At 36.2% G+C, this 19243-nt stretch overlaps 1 protein-coding gene across 1 annotated transcript; it reads left to right on the plus strand.

The window, feature by feature from the left end:
• The first annotated feature begins 1646 nt into the window (after nucleotides 1-1646).
• On the plus strand, nucleotides 1647-14386 carry idh3a (isocitrate dehydrogenase (NAD(+)) 3 catalytic subunit alpha). The gene is given in 9 exon segments (XM_056451278.1): nucleotides 1647-1653; nucleotides 2030-2034; nucleotides 2582-2606; nucleotides 2609-2714; nucleotides 3153-3255; nucleotides 10148-10212; nucleotides 11337-11421; nucleotides 11540-11692; nucleotides 14222-14386. Coding segments are annotated over 9 exon segments (633 nt in total). The 3' UTR covers nucleotides 14306-14386.
• The last annotated feature ends 4857 nt before the right edge of the window (nucleotides 14387-19243 follow it).

A 19243-nucleotide genomic window follows, 5' to 3' on the forward strand; every position in this document is an offset into this window, starting at 1 on the left:
AGCCCCTTTAAGCAATATATATTTTTGATTGTCTGCAGAAGAAACTACTGTTATAAATGACTTCCCTAATTACCCTTAAGCTTTTGAATGTCACTTTAAGCTGAATACTAGTATCTTGAAAAATATCTAGTCAAATATAATAATAATTCAGGAGGGCTAATAATTCTGACTTTAACTGTATATATGCACAGTTATTTTCCTTCCTGTAAATAAGGAAGGGAAATAAATACAATGAATAAAAATATGAAACAAACTGTGCTTTAAGCATCTTCACTGTAAGAAAAAAAAAACTTCAGCTACAAAGTCGTTCAGTCAAGAGCAGTGAGTGATTTTCTCCATTTGTTGTTTGATTCAATAAAAACAGCCAGCAGGAGGAATATTGCACTGTCACTTTAAGAATAGCGCAGCTCTGACATGGTTTCTCTTTCACATGTCTTTTGATTCTCAACTTGTCTGTTTATACACAATGAGGGTTAATATGAATATTTACTAAACACCGCGCTCTGACACAAATGTGCATGTATTTGACCATGAAAGCGCTCGCATTAAGATGGCGTTAGATGCGTGTGCTCCGCTCGTCTCCGAGGCTTAGCATGCACACCCACACAGAAGCATGCTGTTTCGTTCGCTGCTTTTAAACATGAATGATTCGAATGTTCATCAACGAATGATGCACATCCCGTGCTGCAAGTTACATTACAGTACATGCTTTTAGTAATGTTCACGTGGAACTGAGCTTTGCAGAGCAACAAATGTGTACACCTGGAAAGGGGGGGGGGTTAATGATGCAATAATCGATTATCTCGATTAATGATTTTTCATAATCGTTAGAAGCCGAAATCGAAATCAAAACTGATTAATTGCACAGCCCTACTGTAAACACTGCTCTCTAGTTTAGGAAAGGCTTACCTCTCCACCCAGCCATCTCAGTCCCCAGTGAAAGTTTTTTCAATCAGCAGGGGACATTGTATCAGGGGACACAAGATCTCATCTTATAGATTATAGCTTATAGTCAGCAAACATAGATTTTCTGATATTTCTTCAAATCCTTGCACAGTCACAGTTTAAGTTTTTTGTATTAAAGAGCTTTCTTTCATTTGTATTGTTCATTTTTGATTTGGAATTCTTTTAAATTCGTAATGTAGCTGCACACTCAACGTTTTAGTTTGTTTAACTTAGAGTCTTCTTTAGTTTGTATTATTCACTTTTTGTTTAAAATTCCAATTTAGTTATTGCAGAAAAGATTTTATTTTGTAAAAAAAAAAAAGTGCAGCATTTGAGAAAAAATGAAAGGGCTCTTGTACACCCTAAATTTGTCTCAAATAATGTTTTTAAAAAACGTGATTAAATCGTGAATCATGAGATTAGTTTTATGAATTGTATCAAATCAAGAGTCAGGTGAATCTTTACATCCTTGCAGATCTATTGTTTAATTTCAAACTATATATTGTTTTATTTTCAAGATTTGTAGTAAACTGTTGGCTGCTGCTTTCAGTATGCAGTAAATGTCACGTAAAATAGTATTCAAACTACATTGGAACATTTAACAATGAATAATGCACATAATCAGTACCTGAAGTAATCATTGTCATAGAAGTTTATGCTCCTTTTCAGTTGCGAGAAATAGAAAAGTTTCTGAAATAGAAATGTCAGGTGATATTGGAACAAAGAAGTCATTTTAACATGGAAAATATTATTTTTGCCACGAGTAGACTCTATTAGTCAGACACACTCCAGTTGTTGTCATCAATCTGGTAACCTGCGAGTCATTAAGAGGCCAGGTGAAAAGTGTTTTGAATTTGGAGTGCAATACCTACTTCAGCCACTGGGTGTCAATCTTGCATACTGCACCTTTAATGCAAAAATCAAATTCCAATTTAGTAGTAGTCTTGTGATTTGGTGTACACGTTTTTTCTGTCTTTTTTTTTTTACCCAAGTATATCAACATAATATCAAGATCATGGCATTCACTTCCTTTTTTTCCTGCAGCTGTATGTCTATTTATCTTTTTTTTTTTTGTACCTTTTAGGTCCAGTATAAAACAATAGCATAGCATTTGACCTTGTGGCAAAGCAGCATATTGGCTCCCTTCACATATGTCAGATCTAGTGTTAATTTCATCTAACAGTGTGTTAACCAGTTTTTTACACAGTGGTTGCAGGAAATCAGTGGGGACAGCTAATATTTCAGTGCACTATAGGTAGGTGGTATACAGCTCCTCTGATTCAGAGCTCTCTGGTCCCAACCCTAGTGTGTGAAGAAATATAGAATTTACCCTTTGGTCATTTAAATCCCATTCATTTAATCTTCCATTTGGTGTGTTCATGTTGTTCTACATGTAGACCCATAGAAGTCCACCATATGAAACTTGCTGTGCAAAAACTTAAATGAGTTTCCACACTGCACAGCAGTCTTTTTTTTTTTTTTTTTATAAACGTCTTGCCTCTATGTGTGTACTAACATAAGTCTGTTTAATAATAATAATAATAAATCTGGTACAATCTAACTGATTTTGACATACCAAACTGGTTATCACATCGTTATTTTTATTGCACTGTGTTTGTTTTTTGCTGTGAATCAGATTGTGGATGGAGTTGTTCAGAGTATTAACTAATCACAGAAGAGGCCAGCAGACGCATTGCTGAGTATGCATTTGAGTATGCCAGGAATAACCAAGAACCCAGTGTCACTGCTGTTCACAAAGCCAACATCATGTAAGTGTGTCCTCCTTCTAAAGCATCACAAATCACATCCTTAATACACTATGATTCAAAGTTAGGGTTAGGATTCATTAGTTTTAAAATTAATGTTATTTTATGTTAATGTTATTATTTGAACCAAGACAACATTTAGAAATATACTAATACAGTAAACATTATGTGAAGTATTGTTGAAATTTAAATAAAGTGAATGCATAAAATCTCATTCACAACCATGTCATGTCATTATTATAAAGGTTTCATGATTGTCTACGAAACACCCCTTCAAGTACTACAAATTACTGCAAATTTTTAATCTGCTCATGTTGCTGCTTGAGAACATTTGTTTTTAGATTGTTTAGATCCCTAATAGAATCAGTTGCTTATTTTGGTAAAAATATAATGTGTTTAGTTATTTAATAAATAAAGCATTCAAATAAATGATTCTTCTAGGCGGATGTCTGATGGTCTGTTTTTGCGGAAGTGCAGAGAGGTTGCAGAGAATTTTAAGGATGTGAAATTCACTGAGATGTATCTGGATACAGTGTGTCTCAATGTAAGTATAGATCTCTTTCATTCCTAATTTTTTAGAACTTTTTTACACATCTAGCGTCAGTAGCAGTAAAGCATGGTTTGTCATCAGTAGTAATCTCCTCTGAAGGCCAGACAGTTCTCCGAAACTCCAAATAGCCACAAAGAATTATTATTTTGCTTTTCATCTAAACTAGGTCAATCATGTAGAACTGTACAAAAAAAATGAATGATGGGGTGCAGTGGATATGACGCTCCATAAAGTCATTCACGAGAAGAACTTGCACGGATGCATTGACTAAACTGAGCTTAAGTGTGCTGTATGTAAGCTTTTGACTCTTTCCTAATCCTAGAAATACCATAATACGTTTGCAGATAGTTGACTAATTTATCTGAAAAACAATTTGAAAATGGGCATTTAGTGTTGGTATGTATGCTTTTGTTATGTCCTCTATAACTCACCCACTACCAGTTTACCCCAATTTTATTTCAGCAGCCTGGGTTTCATTGGGAAAACACATGATGATGAATTTCAGGTCTTGAAGGTTGAAGGGCGACAGCAGCAGGTCTGTGAAGGGAGAAATAGATTTAGAGTTTGGTTTTTAATTAGAAAAAAATAAACATTTTAATTGTAAACTTAGCTGAGCAGGTTCTTTGTAACACAGTGTTCTAACAAGATTCCAGCAATTTGGCTATTAGCACCAGACTTAACACCGCAGAAACATTTGAATACAGCCTTTCAGAAGCACAGAATAATATACTGAACTTTAATGAAATGGTAAGGCTTATAATCTAATTTATACATATTAAATCTTTTTTAACTTCAGTGCAAATCAACAAATATCACAGTTGTAATTTCAAACTGAGGTTAACAATCTGCTGCTGTTTCAGTATGTTTATAGATGTCATGTTAATGTCATTGTATTCAAACTCACATGGTAGCATTTAACATTGAGTAAAGCGCATAATCAGTACCTGAGGTCATCATTGTCACAGACGTTTATGCAGTACAGTCACAAGAAATAGAAACTATTTCTAAAATAGGAATTTCAAGTGATGTTAGGAAAAAAAAAATGTAACCCTTGTGTATTGTTTACATTTATTAACCTTTCATTATGCTTCGGATTAGAACAACTATAAATTAAAACTGCTGTAAAAATGTATCCGATATTTTTTTTTTCATAAATCTGTTAGTCACCCTCAGTCTTGATCAAAACTATCTAATGTTTTTCTAAACGAAAAACAGCAAAGTTTCTAAACTAAACAAAATGGTTAAAACAAGTCACGTGTGAGTAACTCTCCTCACATTGGTCAGGGTTGCACAGGTTATTCGGCTGTCATAGCTTAGCTGTCATACGTCATTATATTAATATATGACTATGAGCAATAAGACATTATAATCGAAAAGACGCGCTTTAATTTTGAATGGTATTGCCCACAGACATTGTCACCAAATATAAATCAGAGTTAAAACTTTATTATACATATCCGTTGGCTAAATTATGTATAGGCTTTACATTATGGAGAGAAATAACAGAAACTGAGACTGCAGTTCGGTTAACAGCTCTTATTAACTGCTCTCGTTAATAGTTCAGCATGCTGTTCACCAGCTGCATGCAGTTTTACAGTCTCAATATTGTGTCTTTTGTATCTAGGCACATTCAGTTTATTAATACAGTTTTAAATGAATGTTGCATTCATCTTTGCCAATATTTCTTATAGTATCTAAGATTTCTTAACAGTTTAGCTAGTAATGTTGTACTTAATTAATGCTGAACTGGTTACCATTTTTACCAAAATAAAGAATTTTAGTAAAAATAGCAAATAATTGTAAATAATAAAAATAAATTAACATTTTCAAAAAATATTGATGTATATCTTTTTTGTCAATATTGCACATCCTATGTAGAGTATTCATTTTAATTTCATCAGGTCTTAAAAAGAGTAAGAGTTAATGGGATTTAAATTAAAAAACTGACTTACAAAATAATTTTGACATGAGTTTAGTCATTAATAAGTAACATCTTTATTGGGTGAATGTGCAAATGTTTAATGTCACAGGTTTAACATGTTATTAAATTTGACAAAAAAAAAAAAAAGATATATATACATATTTAAACTGAGAAATTCTTAAAGGTGGTGCAGAGTGGTTTTTAAGACTTAATTGTGTTTATGGGTGCAAAACTGTGTGTGCTCGTGCTTCATTTATAAAAAATCATGTATTTTTTCTCAAGTAAAATTTTATACAGCTACTCAGCTAACATGAAAACAACTATCATATTTCCTGGTCCTCCGAAATCCCACCCTCAGCGGGCTCTGATTGGTTAGCTAGCCTAATGTGTTGTGATTTGCAGATCGGTTTCCACGTCACCAGCAAACATCACGCCTCTACTAGCATGCTTTGTTGCCTCGTTGTGTAAATGATGTCAGTCAGTGTAGCCATATCAATTTGAGTGTGAATCAGACACAGAAAATGAAGAGGACATAGCTAAACCTCATGTCTGGTTTTTTAAAATAAAATTTCATAAGCATTTTAATATATATTCAGATTATATGCATGTATAAGTAATACTTCGATATGTTCAGTTCACATATCTTTTGCGAACTCAAGTTCATTATTTCAAATGTAAAACTCTCACAAAGGGGTCCGCATAGAGTGACACTGTATCACTGGTTAAGATTGTGGTGTGTGTACAGAGGTTTGATGGATACATATGAATTTGTAGCTAAATTGTTAATGGTGTCAAACAGCATTTCCCATGTTTACATCCTTGTTTATGTCCTGATGTCCTTGTTTATGTCTTTAGAACTGCTGCTTCTTTGAGAAGTTTTTGGCCAATCCAGCACTGAACTGGGCAAGATTCTGGAAGCTGTCCTTTGTCAACTACTAGAGAGCTATTTTTTTATAATTCTCTGGAACATAATTAAAAATAAACTGTATCCACAGTTACAAAAAAGCTTAGCTTCTGGCTTTTATATGGAGTATAACAGCAAATTATAGTGTGCATGTCTCTGAGTGAGAGTGAGACTTTTTTGCACTTACCTAGATACATCTGAGAAAATCTAAATATGCACCTCAGCTCTCAGAACTTCATGGACTAAACAGTGTATTTATACACCTGCATCTATCTCTCTCACATGCACGCACAAGTACATGCAGTATAATTGTATAATATAATATGCTTAGCCAGAACTAGGATTTTTTGCACAATTGTTTCTAAGGGTTAATGCTGGCAACTGATAAATGTGAACTCTTCCGAACAGGGAAAACACCAAGAATGCTAATTATGTGGTATCATGGATTTGCAATCAAAAATGTTGTTAATGTTAATGAAATCAATACGGCAAAAACTGGGACTGGGTGAAAGTGTTTTGAATAAGGGGTGCAAAACATAGTTCAACCACTGGGTGTCAACCTTACCTTTAAAACTGAGACAAGCAAACAGATAATGCTAGAGAGTGTAGTTTATTTTCTATTGGGCAAGAATAACAGAATAACAAAGGTCAGTGCTCATGTATTAACAGCTGCATTTTAACATCATTAAACAAAGAACAATTCAGAGGCCTAACATTATTAATAATTTTAATTGTTAATTTAATGTAGAAAAACTCAACGTGGGTGTCTTAAGAAGCAAAAATACAGCATATGGGCCCTTATATTGCTGTGTCATCACTTATATTATATTAAAAGTCATATCTCTCCAGCCCCTCATTTGGGATGCTTTTCATGAACTGGCCCCCATGACAAACTAATTGAATAGCCCTGCTGTATGCAGTTGTACCAGGATTGAAGCAGGTTAACGGATTTGCCCACCTGTTCAATTTGACCAGTTACAGCGCTAACTGCTTACTGGTATTATTAATTTCGCGTTTTAGATCTAAAAATCTGAGGTGTTGGCTCATCCTCTATGGCAGATTTGACAACAGCAGTGACAATTCTTTCTAAATCAATTAAAGAGCCCCTATTATACATGAAATAGGGTCATATTTTGGTTGTAAGGGTCTCCAACAACAGTCTAATTTGCATCCAAGGTCAAAAAACACTTTCATGGTCTTATAATCTGCATTTATTTTTACCTAATTATCCCAGCGACTCCCATATGAATCATTCAGTGATTCATTTGTTCCCAAACCTCTCCTCAGCACGAAGCGCTGATTGGACCGATGACAGCCTGCTGCGATTGGTCGACACTGACAGCCTTCAATATATGAAAGTAGTCACAGTGCATTTACGCTTCATAGTGTAAGGCGTAGATTTTAACTGCCAGTGTGTGAATGTAAATACAGACGATGGACTTGAAAATACTGATGATTAACTTTTAACTAAGAACTGGCGAGGAGATCTCCTACACAGTCTACCTGCTCTTTTCACACACACACACACACACACACACACACACACACACACACACACACACATTGCCCTCCTCCTCAGAGGACACACACACACACATTACCCTCCACCTTAGAGGCCACAACACACACACATTACACTCCTCCTCAGAGGACACAACACACACGGTCACACAAGAGCGGAGTGATCACCGTTCGCCTAGAACTATTTTGAAACTTGACTGTTGCATGTGTGTAGGAACAGCTGACGATCAGTAAACAAAGCGACACGCATCACATTTTCAGCGTGGCTTTACACACGATATGAGAATATAAAGAATTAACCTGATACAGTACACGCGGTTACAAGTAACAAACACAACTAAATACATAATTTGCAAGCTAGAGTAGACGAGGCAACAATTTTAATCGCACGTACTTACACTTGTGAAATGGAGGAAGAAATTGATCCATGATGCACTGATCCATGTTCTGACAGTCTTTACTGATCCTTCCTTTAACAAACGGCCGATGAAGTCTTCTTTGTAAGCATGTAGTTTCCAGAAGTACTCGAACTGCTCAAGGCTGGGCTATAATGCTGAGCTTTCATCTTTGGGTAGACTGTCAATAATATCCATCTGCACAGCGTGTCTTAATTCGACCGGTGTGTGTGTGTGTGTGTGTGTGTGGCTTTTTTTCTGTATAAGTGGGTTGGGCCGCAGGTTTCAAATCTCCCAGGTTTGCGCGCACACTAATTGTTTCGTAGTTGCGTCATCACGAAACACCTAATGACTCGTTATCAAGTCGACTCGTTTAAAGCACTATGAGTCGACTCTTTTATAGATGAATCAATAGTTTTAAACACTGTACACTTACAGATTTAAGCCTTAGCTGGATATTTCACTTCACTTAGAGCTGTGTTACACACTACATGAGAGGGCATTTTCAAAAACCCATAATATGGGCTCTTTAAAATGTTGCTCACTCAGGGCTTGTTTCACTCCAGTCATAATTGCACCATCCTGCTTGGCACGGGAAATGGAGGTGGTGGATTCTCTAAATTTCTTCTTGAGCAGAGAGGTTGCATGCTCCTGGGTATGAACAAGTTTGGTCTGTGGTAGACATTTTCGATGATTTTACGTAGTTTAGCATTTGGTTGCTCTTCTAAGACTTAGAAATATGTGAGTGGTTTGGAGAGGGTGTTTTCAGTGCTGCACAATCATTAAGGTGTCGTGGTCTCCTCGAAATCAGATTTTTGTGAAACGTACTATTTATTATTATTATTATTATTATTATTATTATTATTATTATTGCCGCAGTCACACTGGAATTTGAGCATTTGAAATACTTTGTTTATTTTGCCCAGTGAAATCTCATGATTGATTGTACCACATACCTTGCATAAATCAAAGACTGCTCACACCACTTCACCCGTATCTAAGCAGGAAAAAGAGTGTGTTCCAGTTTTGATATATGAATTCCAAGATGTAATTTCATTTTCTGGCAGCCTGTTTTGTTAAGGGAAAGTCTGATGGCCCAAACCCAGACAATTGATATGAGGTTCAAACTTCTGTGAAATAATTTTAGAGTATACATAACTTCGGTAATACTTCACAATCGAACTCTGGCATTCCTGATCAATTTATAAAATGCAATCAAGAGATAAGAACTTTGATAAGATCATTGTTTATGGAAATGTCTCCAAGTTGAATTTTTTTCCAAAAGTCATAGCATTGTAACGGAACATTGCCAAATGTCCTAAACTATTTCTGCTAAATAATTTCCCTGTAACATGCACATTCAAATAGCACAGATAAAAATTATTGATGTTCTTTTTATTATAAGCAAAACCTATAGTAGCTCATCATTGAAAAAACAAAAAAACATTTTAACAAAAATTAAATGTATTGTCTCATTACTTAGATTTGGAAAAAAAGAATATATTTTATTAAACAAAAAAAGAAAAAAGAAAATTTTCAAAATACAGAATCCCTTTATAGGATTATGGGATAAAGATACTTTAGAAAATATAAGCTGTGAAATGTATTTAAATTTGGGATTGTTCGAACATCTCTCCAAAAAATTAATAATAATAATAATAATAATTAAAACTACAAAAACATTCAATTAATCTTTATTTATATAGCGCTTTTACAATGTGGATTGAGTCAAGCAGCTTAACATAGAAGTTCTAGTAAATTGAAACTGTCAGTCCAGTTTTCAGAGTTGAAGTTCAGTGTGATTTTAATTTTCACTGCTGAAAGCCCTAACACTGAAGAGCAAATCCATTGATGCACAGAAATATGTTCAACTAATCAGCATACTTTTTTTTTCCTCTAAATTGCATTTAGGCAATGTTAAACCGTTTTAAAGTCTAACCAGTCTATCAAAATTTAGACAGATTATATCTAACTATTCTAAATGAATTTTGATATCTTATAATCATTTATAACTAATCTTTGTGCTTGTTATCAATGTAGTCTAATAAATATTTAAATATAGTCCCATCTCCTCTAAATAGATATATGACCAAGTTTTAATCATTTTAGTTGGCAACCTCTCAGTATTATATTTTTCTTCACTAGATGGTGCAAGATCCCTCTCAGTTTGATGTGCTCGTAATGCCTAATCTTTATGGTGACATCTTAAGGTGAGTTAGGTCAAATTCCCACCTAAAGTATTGCGGTTGCAGATCGAAAAAAATAATGAGCATAAAACTAACACAGAATAAGCGCTCATATTTAAATGTTTTTTTTAAATAAATAGGCTTTTGCAGTCTTTGCTCAGTTTTTTCCCCTTCACTCTTGTTTCTGCATTCTATGCTTGTGTTTCCAAAAGATGCAATTCGAGTTTTGTTTGACATCACTCCAATGCCACTCGTGGCTGCTCAGTGTGTGCGTTTGTATTCAGGAGTTTTAGATAATATAAACACCAGCCAGTGATCAGAGAGGATTCATATAAATATTATATACTGTATCTTCAGACACCCATCTGTGATTCCAGGGAATTCATATCAATATAAACATTTATACTGTAACATCAGACACCTGTTACCGGGGTTTCATATTATTATTATTATTATTATTATTATTATTATTATTATTATTATTATTATTATTATGTACAGTATATTGTAATTAAATTCAGACACACTGTGTTGATCTGGCTGTGTCATAATTGTATTATTTTTTTTTTAAAGAAGATTCTCAATATAACAACGAGAGGTCTGCGTATAATGAAATTATGCATCACAACATCATCCTAACTGATTTTTGTTATGGAAAGCCAGTAGATCGACTCTCGAATCACGGACAAACTGTGTCCGATACAGTATAAAAGTTTATATTGAAATAAACTCAATTTAACAAGAGGTTTTGAAGTGACGTCAACTCGCCCTTCATCTTATTGGCTAGTGGAGCAACTGTCAATCTCGACTAGTGGACCAATGATGATGTTGGAACAAGAGCGAAGGGGAAAAGACCACAAGCACACAAAATATTCAAATATGAGTGGAAAAATTTTTGTCGTCTAAACGTGTTTTCATTTTTGATTCACCCTCGTTTTCTTTCAGTATGCCACCTCGTTGTTTCTTATTCTGCATTTATTTTTCATTTTTGCATGTTATAATTTTACACTCTGTACATTTTTTTGATTTGCATACGTACATTATTTTTTGATCTGCAACCGTGTTATTTAAGACAGGACTTTAATCGCATATGGGATATAGTTATCTCAATAATGCATCTTTTGCCAGCTTTCGATTTTGTGTTTCAGTGATCTGTGTGCTGGATTGATTGGCGGTCTTGGAGTCACTCCCAGTGGGAACATCGGAGCCAATGGCGTTGCCATATTTGAATCTGTATGTTTTTGATGCTAGGGCTGATGCAATAGCTCAGCTATATAAAACATCATTCTAATAATAATAATAATCAATAAATGATTAATTAATAATTATGATTCTTATTTTTACATGTTAGGTACATGGAACGGCTCCTGATATTGCAGGCAAAGACATGGCAAACCCCACTGCCCTTTTGCTTAGTGCCGTCATGATGCTGCGCCACATGGGACTGCATGGTCATGCAAAAAAGATTGAGACTGCTTGCTTTGACACCATACGAGATAAAAAGGTAAAGTCAATCATTGAAATATAAATTTAAACATTAAATATGTTATAGAAATAGAGTAGAGTTAATATTAAAAATGCCAGTTTTTTTTGGGAACAATATCAGGGATTAAAAAAATACAGATAATGATATATAGGCCAATATTTATATATGCGTATTATAGTACAGTACCATTCAAAAGAACACTTAGACATTCATGTGTCCTAACTTTTGATTAGTACTATATACAATATATACAGAAACATAATAAATATGTAAACATTTTTTAAATGATTTATGTAGGAAGCTAAGCTTATCCAAATGTAAACATTTAAAATTAATAAATAATAATAAAGATACATATACTGATTTGCCTTTGAACAGACATTTATATACAGTGCCTGTAGAAATCATCATATCTTTTTGAAATAGTTACTTTATTTGCCAGACTGCCTGAAATCAAACATTCTTTGGTGAGCGGGAATGGACTGCTCTCTTCAAATCCATCCACAAATTTTCAATGGCATTTAAGTCAGGGCTTTGACTTGGTCACTCAAGGATGTTTACCTTCGTTTCCTGGAGCCATTTTGTTGCTTTTTTGGCAGTATGCTTCGGGTCATTATCTTGTTGGAAGATAAATAACCTGTCCAGCTTCAGTTGTCTAGCAGAAGGACACAAGTTTTCCTCAAGAATATGGATGTACTTAGCAGCATCCATTTTGCATTCAATCCTGTCCAATTGCCAGTTCCAGCTGAAGAAAAACATACACACAACATAATGCTGCCACCACCATACTTCACAAGTATGGCATGTTGTGGGTGGTCTGCTGTGTTTGCTTTTCGCCAAACATAGCACTTGCAGTTCAGTCCAAAAAGTTCAATTTTGGTCTTATCAGACCATAGCACTTTTTGCCAAAGGGTGTCAGACTCATCAAAATGAGTTTTTGCATAGCGCAAGCATTTTTAATGAAAAGTTTTTTTAGAAAAGGCTACTTTTGTGCCACCCTGCCATACAGGGCAGCTTTGTGTAAAGCTTGGGAGATAGTTGTCACATGCACAGACTGACCAGACCCAGCTATAAAACCTTGCAAGTCCTTCAAAGTTGCCTTTGGCCTCCTGGTAGCTTCTCTTACCAATGTCCTCCTGTCTCTGTCATTCAATTTGGATGAATGGCCTCATCTAAGCAATGTGCTGGTGTTGCCATGCACCTTCCACTTAATGATGCTCTGAACAGCACTCAGAGGCATAGATAAAGTCTTTGAAATGTTTTTGTAGCCTTCTCCTAACCTGTGCCTTTCTATTACTCTATCCCAAAGGTCTTTTGAAAGCACTTTCCCTACCATGGTGAATTCTTTGCAGTACCATGCACTATTAACAGTAGCTTCTTCAAAAAACTGCTTTTTTATACTAAAATCAACACCTCTCCAACTGATGTCACATGGAGCAATTCACCGGCAGTTTCATTTGGGAGTTGATTGCTTGCACCTGAGCAAGTTTATAATGTTTTACACATTAATGATGAGGGTTATAATGTTTAAATGCAACTAAAAAAAGATTAGACTTCATTTATTTTATTTTCCAGGACATAATGTGAGAAAGTGTATAGGTTTTCATAGGGTATGATGATTTTCTATAGGCACTGTATAATTGCTGTGATACCGCAACTGAGAACTAAAAACCAATAGAAAAGACTAAAATATTTTAAAGGTAATGATAATGAAATTTGATGCAGTAGTGATTTTGTTTTAGTGATTTTGATTCAGTAGTGATTCTGATGTGAGGCCACCTTTGTATTGTGTCTCAATCAGGCTGTAGATCATAGATTTTTCAACAAAGCAAATATTAAATGTGGGAAGTTTATTATATCATGTTAGTTCACCGGAACTGCCCATGCGGCCTTATTCAAATTAAAAGCCTCCACGCATAAACACACTTGGAGCTGAGACTGGGGGCTTTTTGTGAATACAATGACATAAGTAATAATAATAAATGTATTTATTATAATGTGCTTTTCTCAGACACAAAGCACTTTCAGAAGAATAAAACCACAATAGAGAAACATAAAATACCAAAACACAGATAGTTAAAAATGACAAAGCTTCATAGATTAAAAGCAATAATAAAAAGGTGAGTTTTACGTAATATCTTAAAACAGTCCAGGGAACTGCCGTTCCTGGTGTTTGTAGGTAGAGCATTCCATAGTTTTGGTGCGCGGTACGAGAATGCCCTACCTCTTATAGTGCTGAGTTTGCAACGTGGCTAAAACAAAGTAAGCAGAGCGTAATCAACGGGAAGAAGATACTCACTGCAATCTAGCGGTTGGAGGAGGGTGGCGAAGAATATTTCTGTGGTCTTTTGCTCAAACAAGATTTATAAGAGGAGGAAACAATTGTGTTTGAGGCTCATGTTATTTCATTTTCATATACTGAACTCTTATTATTTTAGCCATGCCTAGGTATATACAGAATAACATTCTATGGCACCTTTAATTTGGTTTCCATTATGAAGACATATCTTTCTCTTACGTATGTTACCCATTTTTTTTATGTTCCAGGTTTTGACCAAAGATCTTGGTGGAAACTCGAAGTGCTCAGAGTTTACAGCTGACATCTGCCGAAGAGTGCAGGACATGGAATAAGGCTTTTCTAATATATGCATTTAAATATCATGCCTAAAGAACTGACAGTAAAAAGAATATTAAAAATGAATCTTCCTACCATTCTGCTGTTCTAATAAGTGTCTGCATTTTTGTTTCTGCCAGTCCACTGTCTTATTTTGTTGGTGTTGTTGTTTTTTGGTGATTATTTGTGTGCTGTTTTAATTTGTCATAAAGGAACTAAATAATACATTTATGATAAGAAACTATGTTTATTGATCAGATTTCATCTGGTTTTATATGACTTTAAGTTTGCCATCCCGTCACATTATGATAACCTTGTCTAAACACACTGCCCATTCAAAAAAAAAAAAAAATAGTCATCACCTGAATTTAACTAAGCAAATAGATAACAGCCTCCTATTGGATAATTACTGCATTGATTATTGTTTCAGCTGCTAACAAGTTATTTAAATCTATCCAATGCAGAGAGAAGCTTCTCATTTGTTAAGCTCAACTCACACTGTGCGACTAAAGCTGCGGTCACACTGGGCTTTTCCTCCCATAGACTTCCATTCATACGCACGCGAATGCGTCAGACCGGAAACGCAGGGTCATGCATCGAGTTTCGCAGGTTGCTGCGGTGTAAAGTTCAAGCTTGGTGAACTCTGACCTGCGAAATCGCATCACTTGACTGCGTGAGACCAATCGAGGATCAAAACAGGACCTCTCTGGACAGAAATTTAAAACATGGAGCTATCTTTGGCTCTCGGCGAAGGCGGTCGCACTTTTTCCCTCTCCGTCCCATATCTCTCCTCGCTAGCTCCTCTTGTCTTTGTCTTATTCTATCTCTGAGGATCTCCGTGCCCTGCTATCCAAACGAATAAGGAATTATGGATTTGATCAACTGGTCTCTGAATGTGATTGACACCATCTTCTTGACGAGAAGTTTGGGCTCAGGAGAGCCCACCTGTCCTGCAGGGACGTTTGCAGCTGGATACGTGATGGACGGGTGGGAGAAGTGGCGCGTCCTGTGCCTGGCTGCTCTGTCTCTGGAGGATATTGAAGACATTTACCTATTCGGAACTTTGATAACAGGGTTTCTGCTGATGGGCTTATGCGGGGCCCTGGCGTATCGACGAATAATGAAAGCGGTCAGTGCTGCTCAAAACCCCACCAGTCTGGCCGGCTTGATTGAAACGCTGATGGGCAGGCTTGCTAATAATCAGACTGCAATATTAGATAGCAAACTGGAAAACATCGGGGTGAAGTTAGCAGCTGTGCAACAAAATTTGGCTAGATCTGGAGACGAGTGATGGACATTAAATATCTGTGAAATTGGCAGGTATTGACCTAAAGTTGAAGTATCTTTCTACTCTTTCGGCTTCCCTGTGTTTTCTTTTCTCCTGCCAGACGGCCTCGGCTGGAGGAAAACAACTTCTCCTGGATAGCAAGATAAGGAGACTCTCTGAAATTCCTGCTCCCTGTCAAGGACACCTGTTGGACTATACAGGCTTACGCACACACAGATACACAGCACGACACTTCCTGGCCCCAATTCAACGCCTTCGTATGCTTTCACCCACTGGAGGGGGTAGACAGGTCTGTGACCAGCGCCTCCATGGCTGCAGGACTATATCCACACCCCCTGTGGCAATGTTATGTCTTGTCGGTGTGTTTTTGTGCTCGATTTCTGGGGCTTTTTCTTCTCCCTGATCTCACATTGCTCTATCTTAAGAGCAAGGTGAGAGGGATTTTTTTTTTGCCTCTCTCTCCTGATTGTATTTTATTTCCTGTTCCACCTCCTGTGAACTGTCTTCCCTGGAGTTGTGATGTCTGTGCACGGTCGGGGGGTTCCATTTACCTGCATTTCATTGCCTTGTACTTGTACATGTGTGATGACAATAAATTGAATCTAATTTAATCTATCGCTCGCTTTTTTTTAATGTCTAATCATCTTGTTTAATCCCGCCCCTTTTCGCAGCGCCGCATGACAAAATTTCGCACACACAAAGCCCAGTATGACCGTAGCTTTATTTTTAATAATCCCAAATAATTGTATCATGTCAGACTGCATGAACATGGCTCCCACATCACACCCAGCTGCCATAATGTAGTGGTGGGCAAAGTGAGGCTTCATGAAACACTGAAACAGTTTAAGCAAATGTGTCGAAGCTTCGAAACATTTCAAAACCCGTCTCTACAGTGACACCTAGTGGTAATTTTTTTATGTATTGCACTGGAACAGCTTCAGCTAAGAACTAGTTGAGCAAACAGGTATTAAACTGCACGTACACTTTCAAGTGATATAGTGGAGCGGTGAGAGTTCCTTACTGGCATGCACGGATAGTGGATCGAAGCCAAGCTGATACAGCTATTTTGAAATACCTAATATCAGTTTAAAATGGTCTGTTCTTGTATCATTTTGTTTTAACATCAGTCTGACATTCGAATAAACACTTTGTGAATAAATGTCTTGTTCTAGTCATAAAACAGGGTTGTTGCTAGATCAGACATGGTTGTGACCGGATGTTAACAAGAAATATTTATATTATTCATTAAATTTCCCATTTATTGTATTTTATTAAAACGAGGCAGTGGCGCAGTTGGTAGTTCTCGCCTCACAGCAAGAAGGTCACTGATTCGAGCATCGGCTGGGTCAGTTGGCGTTTCTGTGTGGAGTTTGCATGTTCTCCTTGCGTTTGCGTGGATTTCCTCCGGGTGCTCTGGTTTCCCCCACAGTCCAAAGACATGTGGTATAGGTGAAATGGGCAGGCTAAATTCTCTGTAGTGTATGAGTGTGTATGGATGTTTGCCAGAGATTGCAGCTGGAAGGGCGTTCGCTGCGTAAAACGTGCTGGATAAGTTGGCAGTTCATTCCGCTGTGGCGACTCCGGATTAATAAAGGGACTAAGTCGAAAAGAAAATGAATGTATTTTATTAACATCTACCTAAACCCAACCATCATTGTACTGTAAAAATATGAATTATTATTTTACAGTGTTACAAAAATTATGCTAAATTGATAACATAAAACAGTAACATTACTAAAATATATAAAATCATAACTTCGGAGTATTTGTACAAGTCGAGATTCAAACCCAAAACCCATTTGAAACACAGTAACAACGTGCACACGCACGGTCCACTAGGCTATATAAGACAAGGGCTTCTCTTGACCCTGTCAGTCAAACGCAGATTCGTCAGGTCTTGAAACGCTTCTGAAATGATCGATGCTTTGAATCACTTTAGTCACTTAACCAGGTGTTTCAAAACTCTTGTCATATCATGACCTGGGCATTTCGGTGCAGTGTTTCGAAACACTTGCGCTTCGGGATCTTGACACGAGGGATCTCTGTGTCGAAACGTCAGTTTCACGTCAGCCATCCCTACCATAATGTCAGACTGAAAGACAATGAACATGCCTCAAACACAGAAGAAAACTCATCTGGAGTTTGATGTCATCCATCCATGACACTTTTATTATACCGTGTTCTGAAATGATTCCTTACAGCTTAACATAAATGATCTGCGGCAGCAATGTTGCACTCAGCATGCCTTGATAATAAAACCAGGAAGAAAAAAGTGTTGATATTTCCCTGGGGTCGTTTAAAGTTGTTGCACAGTTGCACAGATTGAAATTTGCACCACCACGCTTACATAGAAAGACCAAACTCTGACCATTGCAAGCTTTTTTTATCTGTTAAGATATGACAACAAATATGTATTCAGATGATAATTCAGCTGTGCTTAAAACAAGATCAGCAATGCAGACTGTCTCCATCTTCCTAAATCACTTTCTCCCTCTCGAATACATGCAATTTGTAAATAAATTGTTAGAAATGAGTCTACCTCGACAAAACTTTTCCACTCTAAATGGTGCGTTGATTTCCCAAAAGGGCTGAATTATGATAGAGAAGACAACTTACAGTAACAATTTGTTGTCTCTGAATTTTTTGAGGTGACTCTTGACCAAATGGTAACAATTGTAGAATAGGGATGGGTGTGGTGCACAGACAACCATCCATCTTATCATCGGTGTGGAAACAGAGAGAACAGCTGTGTCAACGGCCAAGGAGCACCTTCATTAACGTCTAAAGGCAACATCTAAAACAGTATAAAAGGTTTGAGTTTAAGAATGTTTAGGGTTCATTCTGACTCCAATGAAACCGGGGTACTGCTGTGTATTTTGAGACTGCTCTGCTGAATAAATATCTTCATTGAGATCTACGTCCCCATCATTTTTTCTTACAAAATGTATATTCATTCATTCATTCATTCATTCATTCATTTATTTTCCTTCAGCTTAGTCCCTTTTTTCATCAGAGGTTGCCACAGCAGAATGAACCGCCAGCTTATTCGGCATATGTTTCACACAGCGGATGTCCTTCCAGCTGCAGCCCAATACTGGGAAACACCCATACACTTATATTCACACACATACATTACGACCAATTTTGTTAATCGGTCTTTGTCAGTCACATGCGTTTGTTGTGTGTGACGTCACACCTGCGCCATTTTTGAGGTATCGCTTCCCTAGACAACTTGAGAGACACAAAACTGTATGTATTGCAGTTTTTTTGTTTTATTTCATTAGTTACATCTAATATTTACATTAACAAACTATTAGAAAGATGTTTGTATCCAAAGTATTTTAAAAATATGAACAATAAATGAAATAAATAAATAATAAATGAAATAATCAATAAATGAAAGCAACAGAACAAAATATGTAAATACTATTATAATTTTATTTAGTCAAATACATTGAGTGCACAGAGAACAACAAAAAACATTAAATTAATACACCCAAATATTAAGATATGTTGAACACAAATACAGATATTATGATAAAAGCTGAAAACCTGTAACCACTGACTTCTGTTGTATTTGTTGGTTTTCCTACTATGGAGTCAGTGGTTACAGATTTTTAGCCTTCGTCAAGCCTTTGTCATATCTTTATTAGTGTAAAGTGAAAAA

This window comes from Danio aesculapii, chromosome 25 (assembly GCF_903798145.1).
Source record: "Danio aesculapii chromosome 25, fDanAes4.1, whole genome shotgun sequence".
Taxonomy (NCBI): Eukaryota; Metazoa; Chordata; class Actinopteri; order Cypriniformes; family Danionidae; genus Danio; species Danio aesculapii.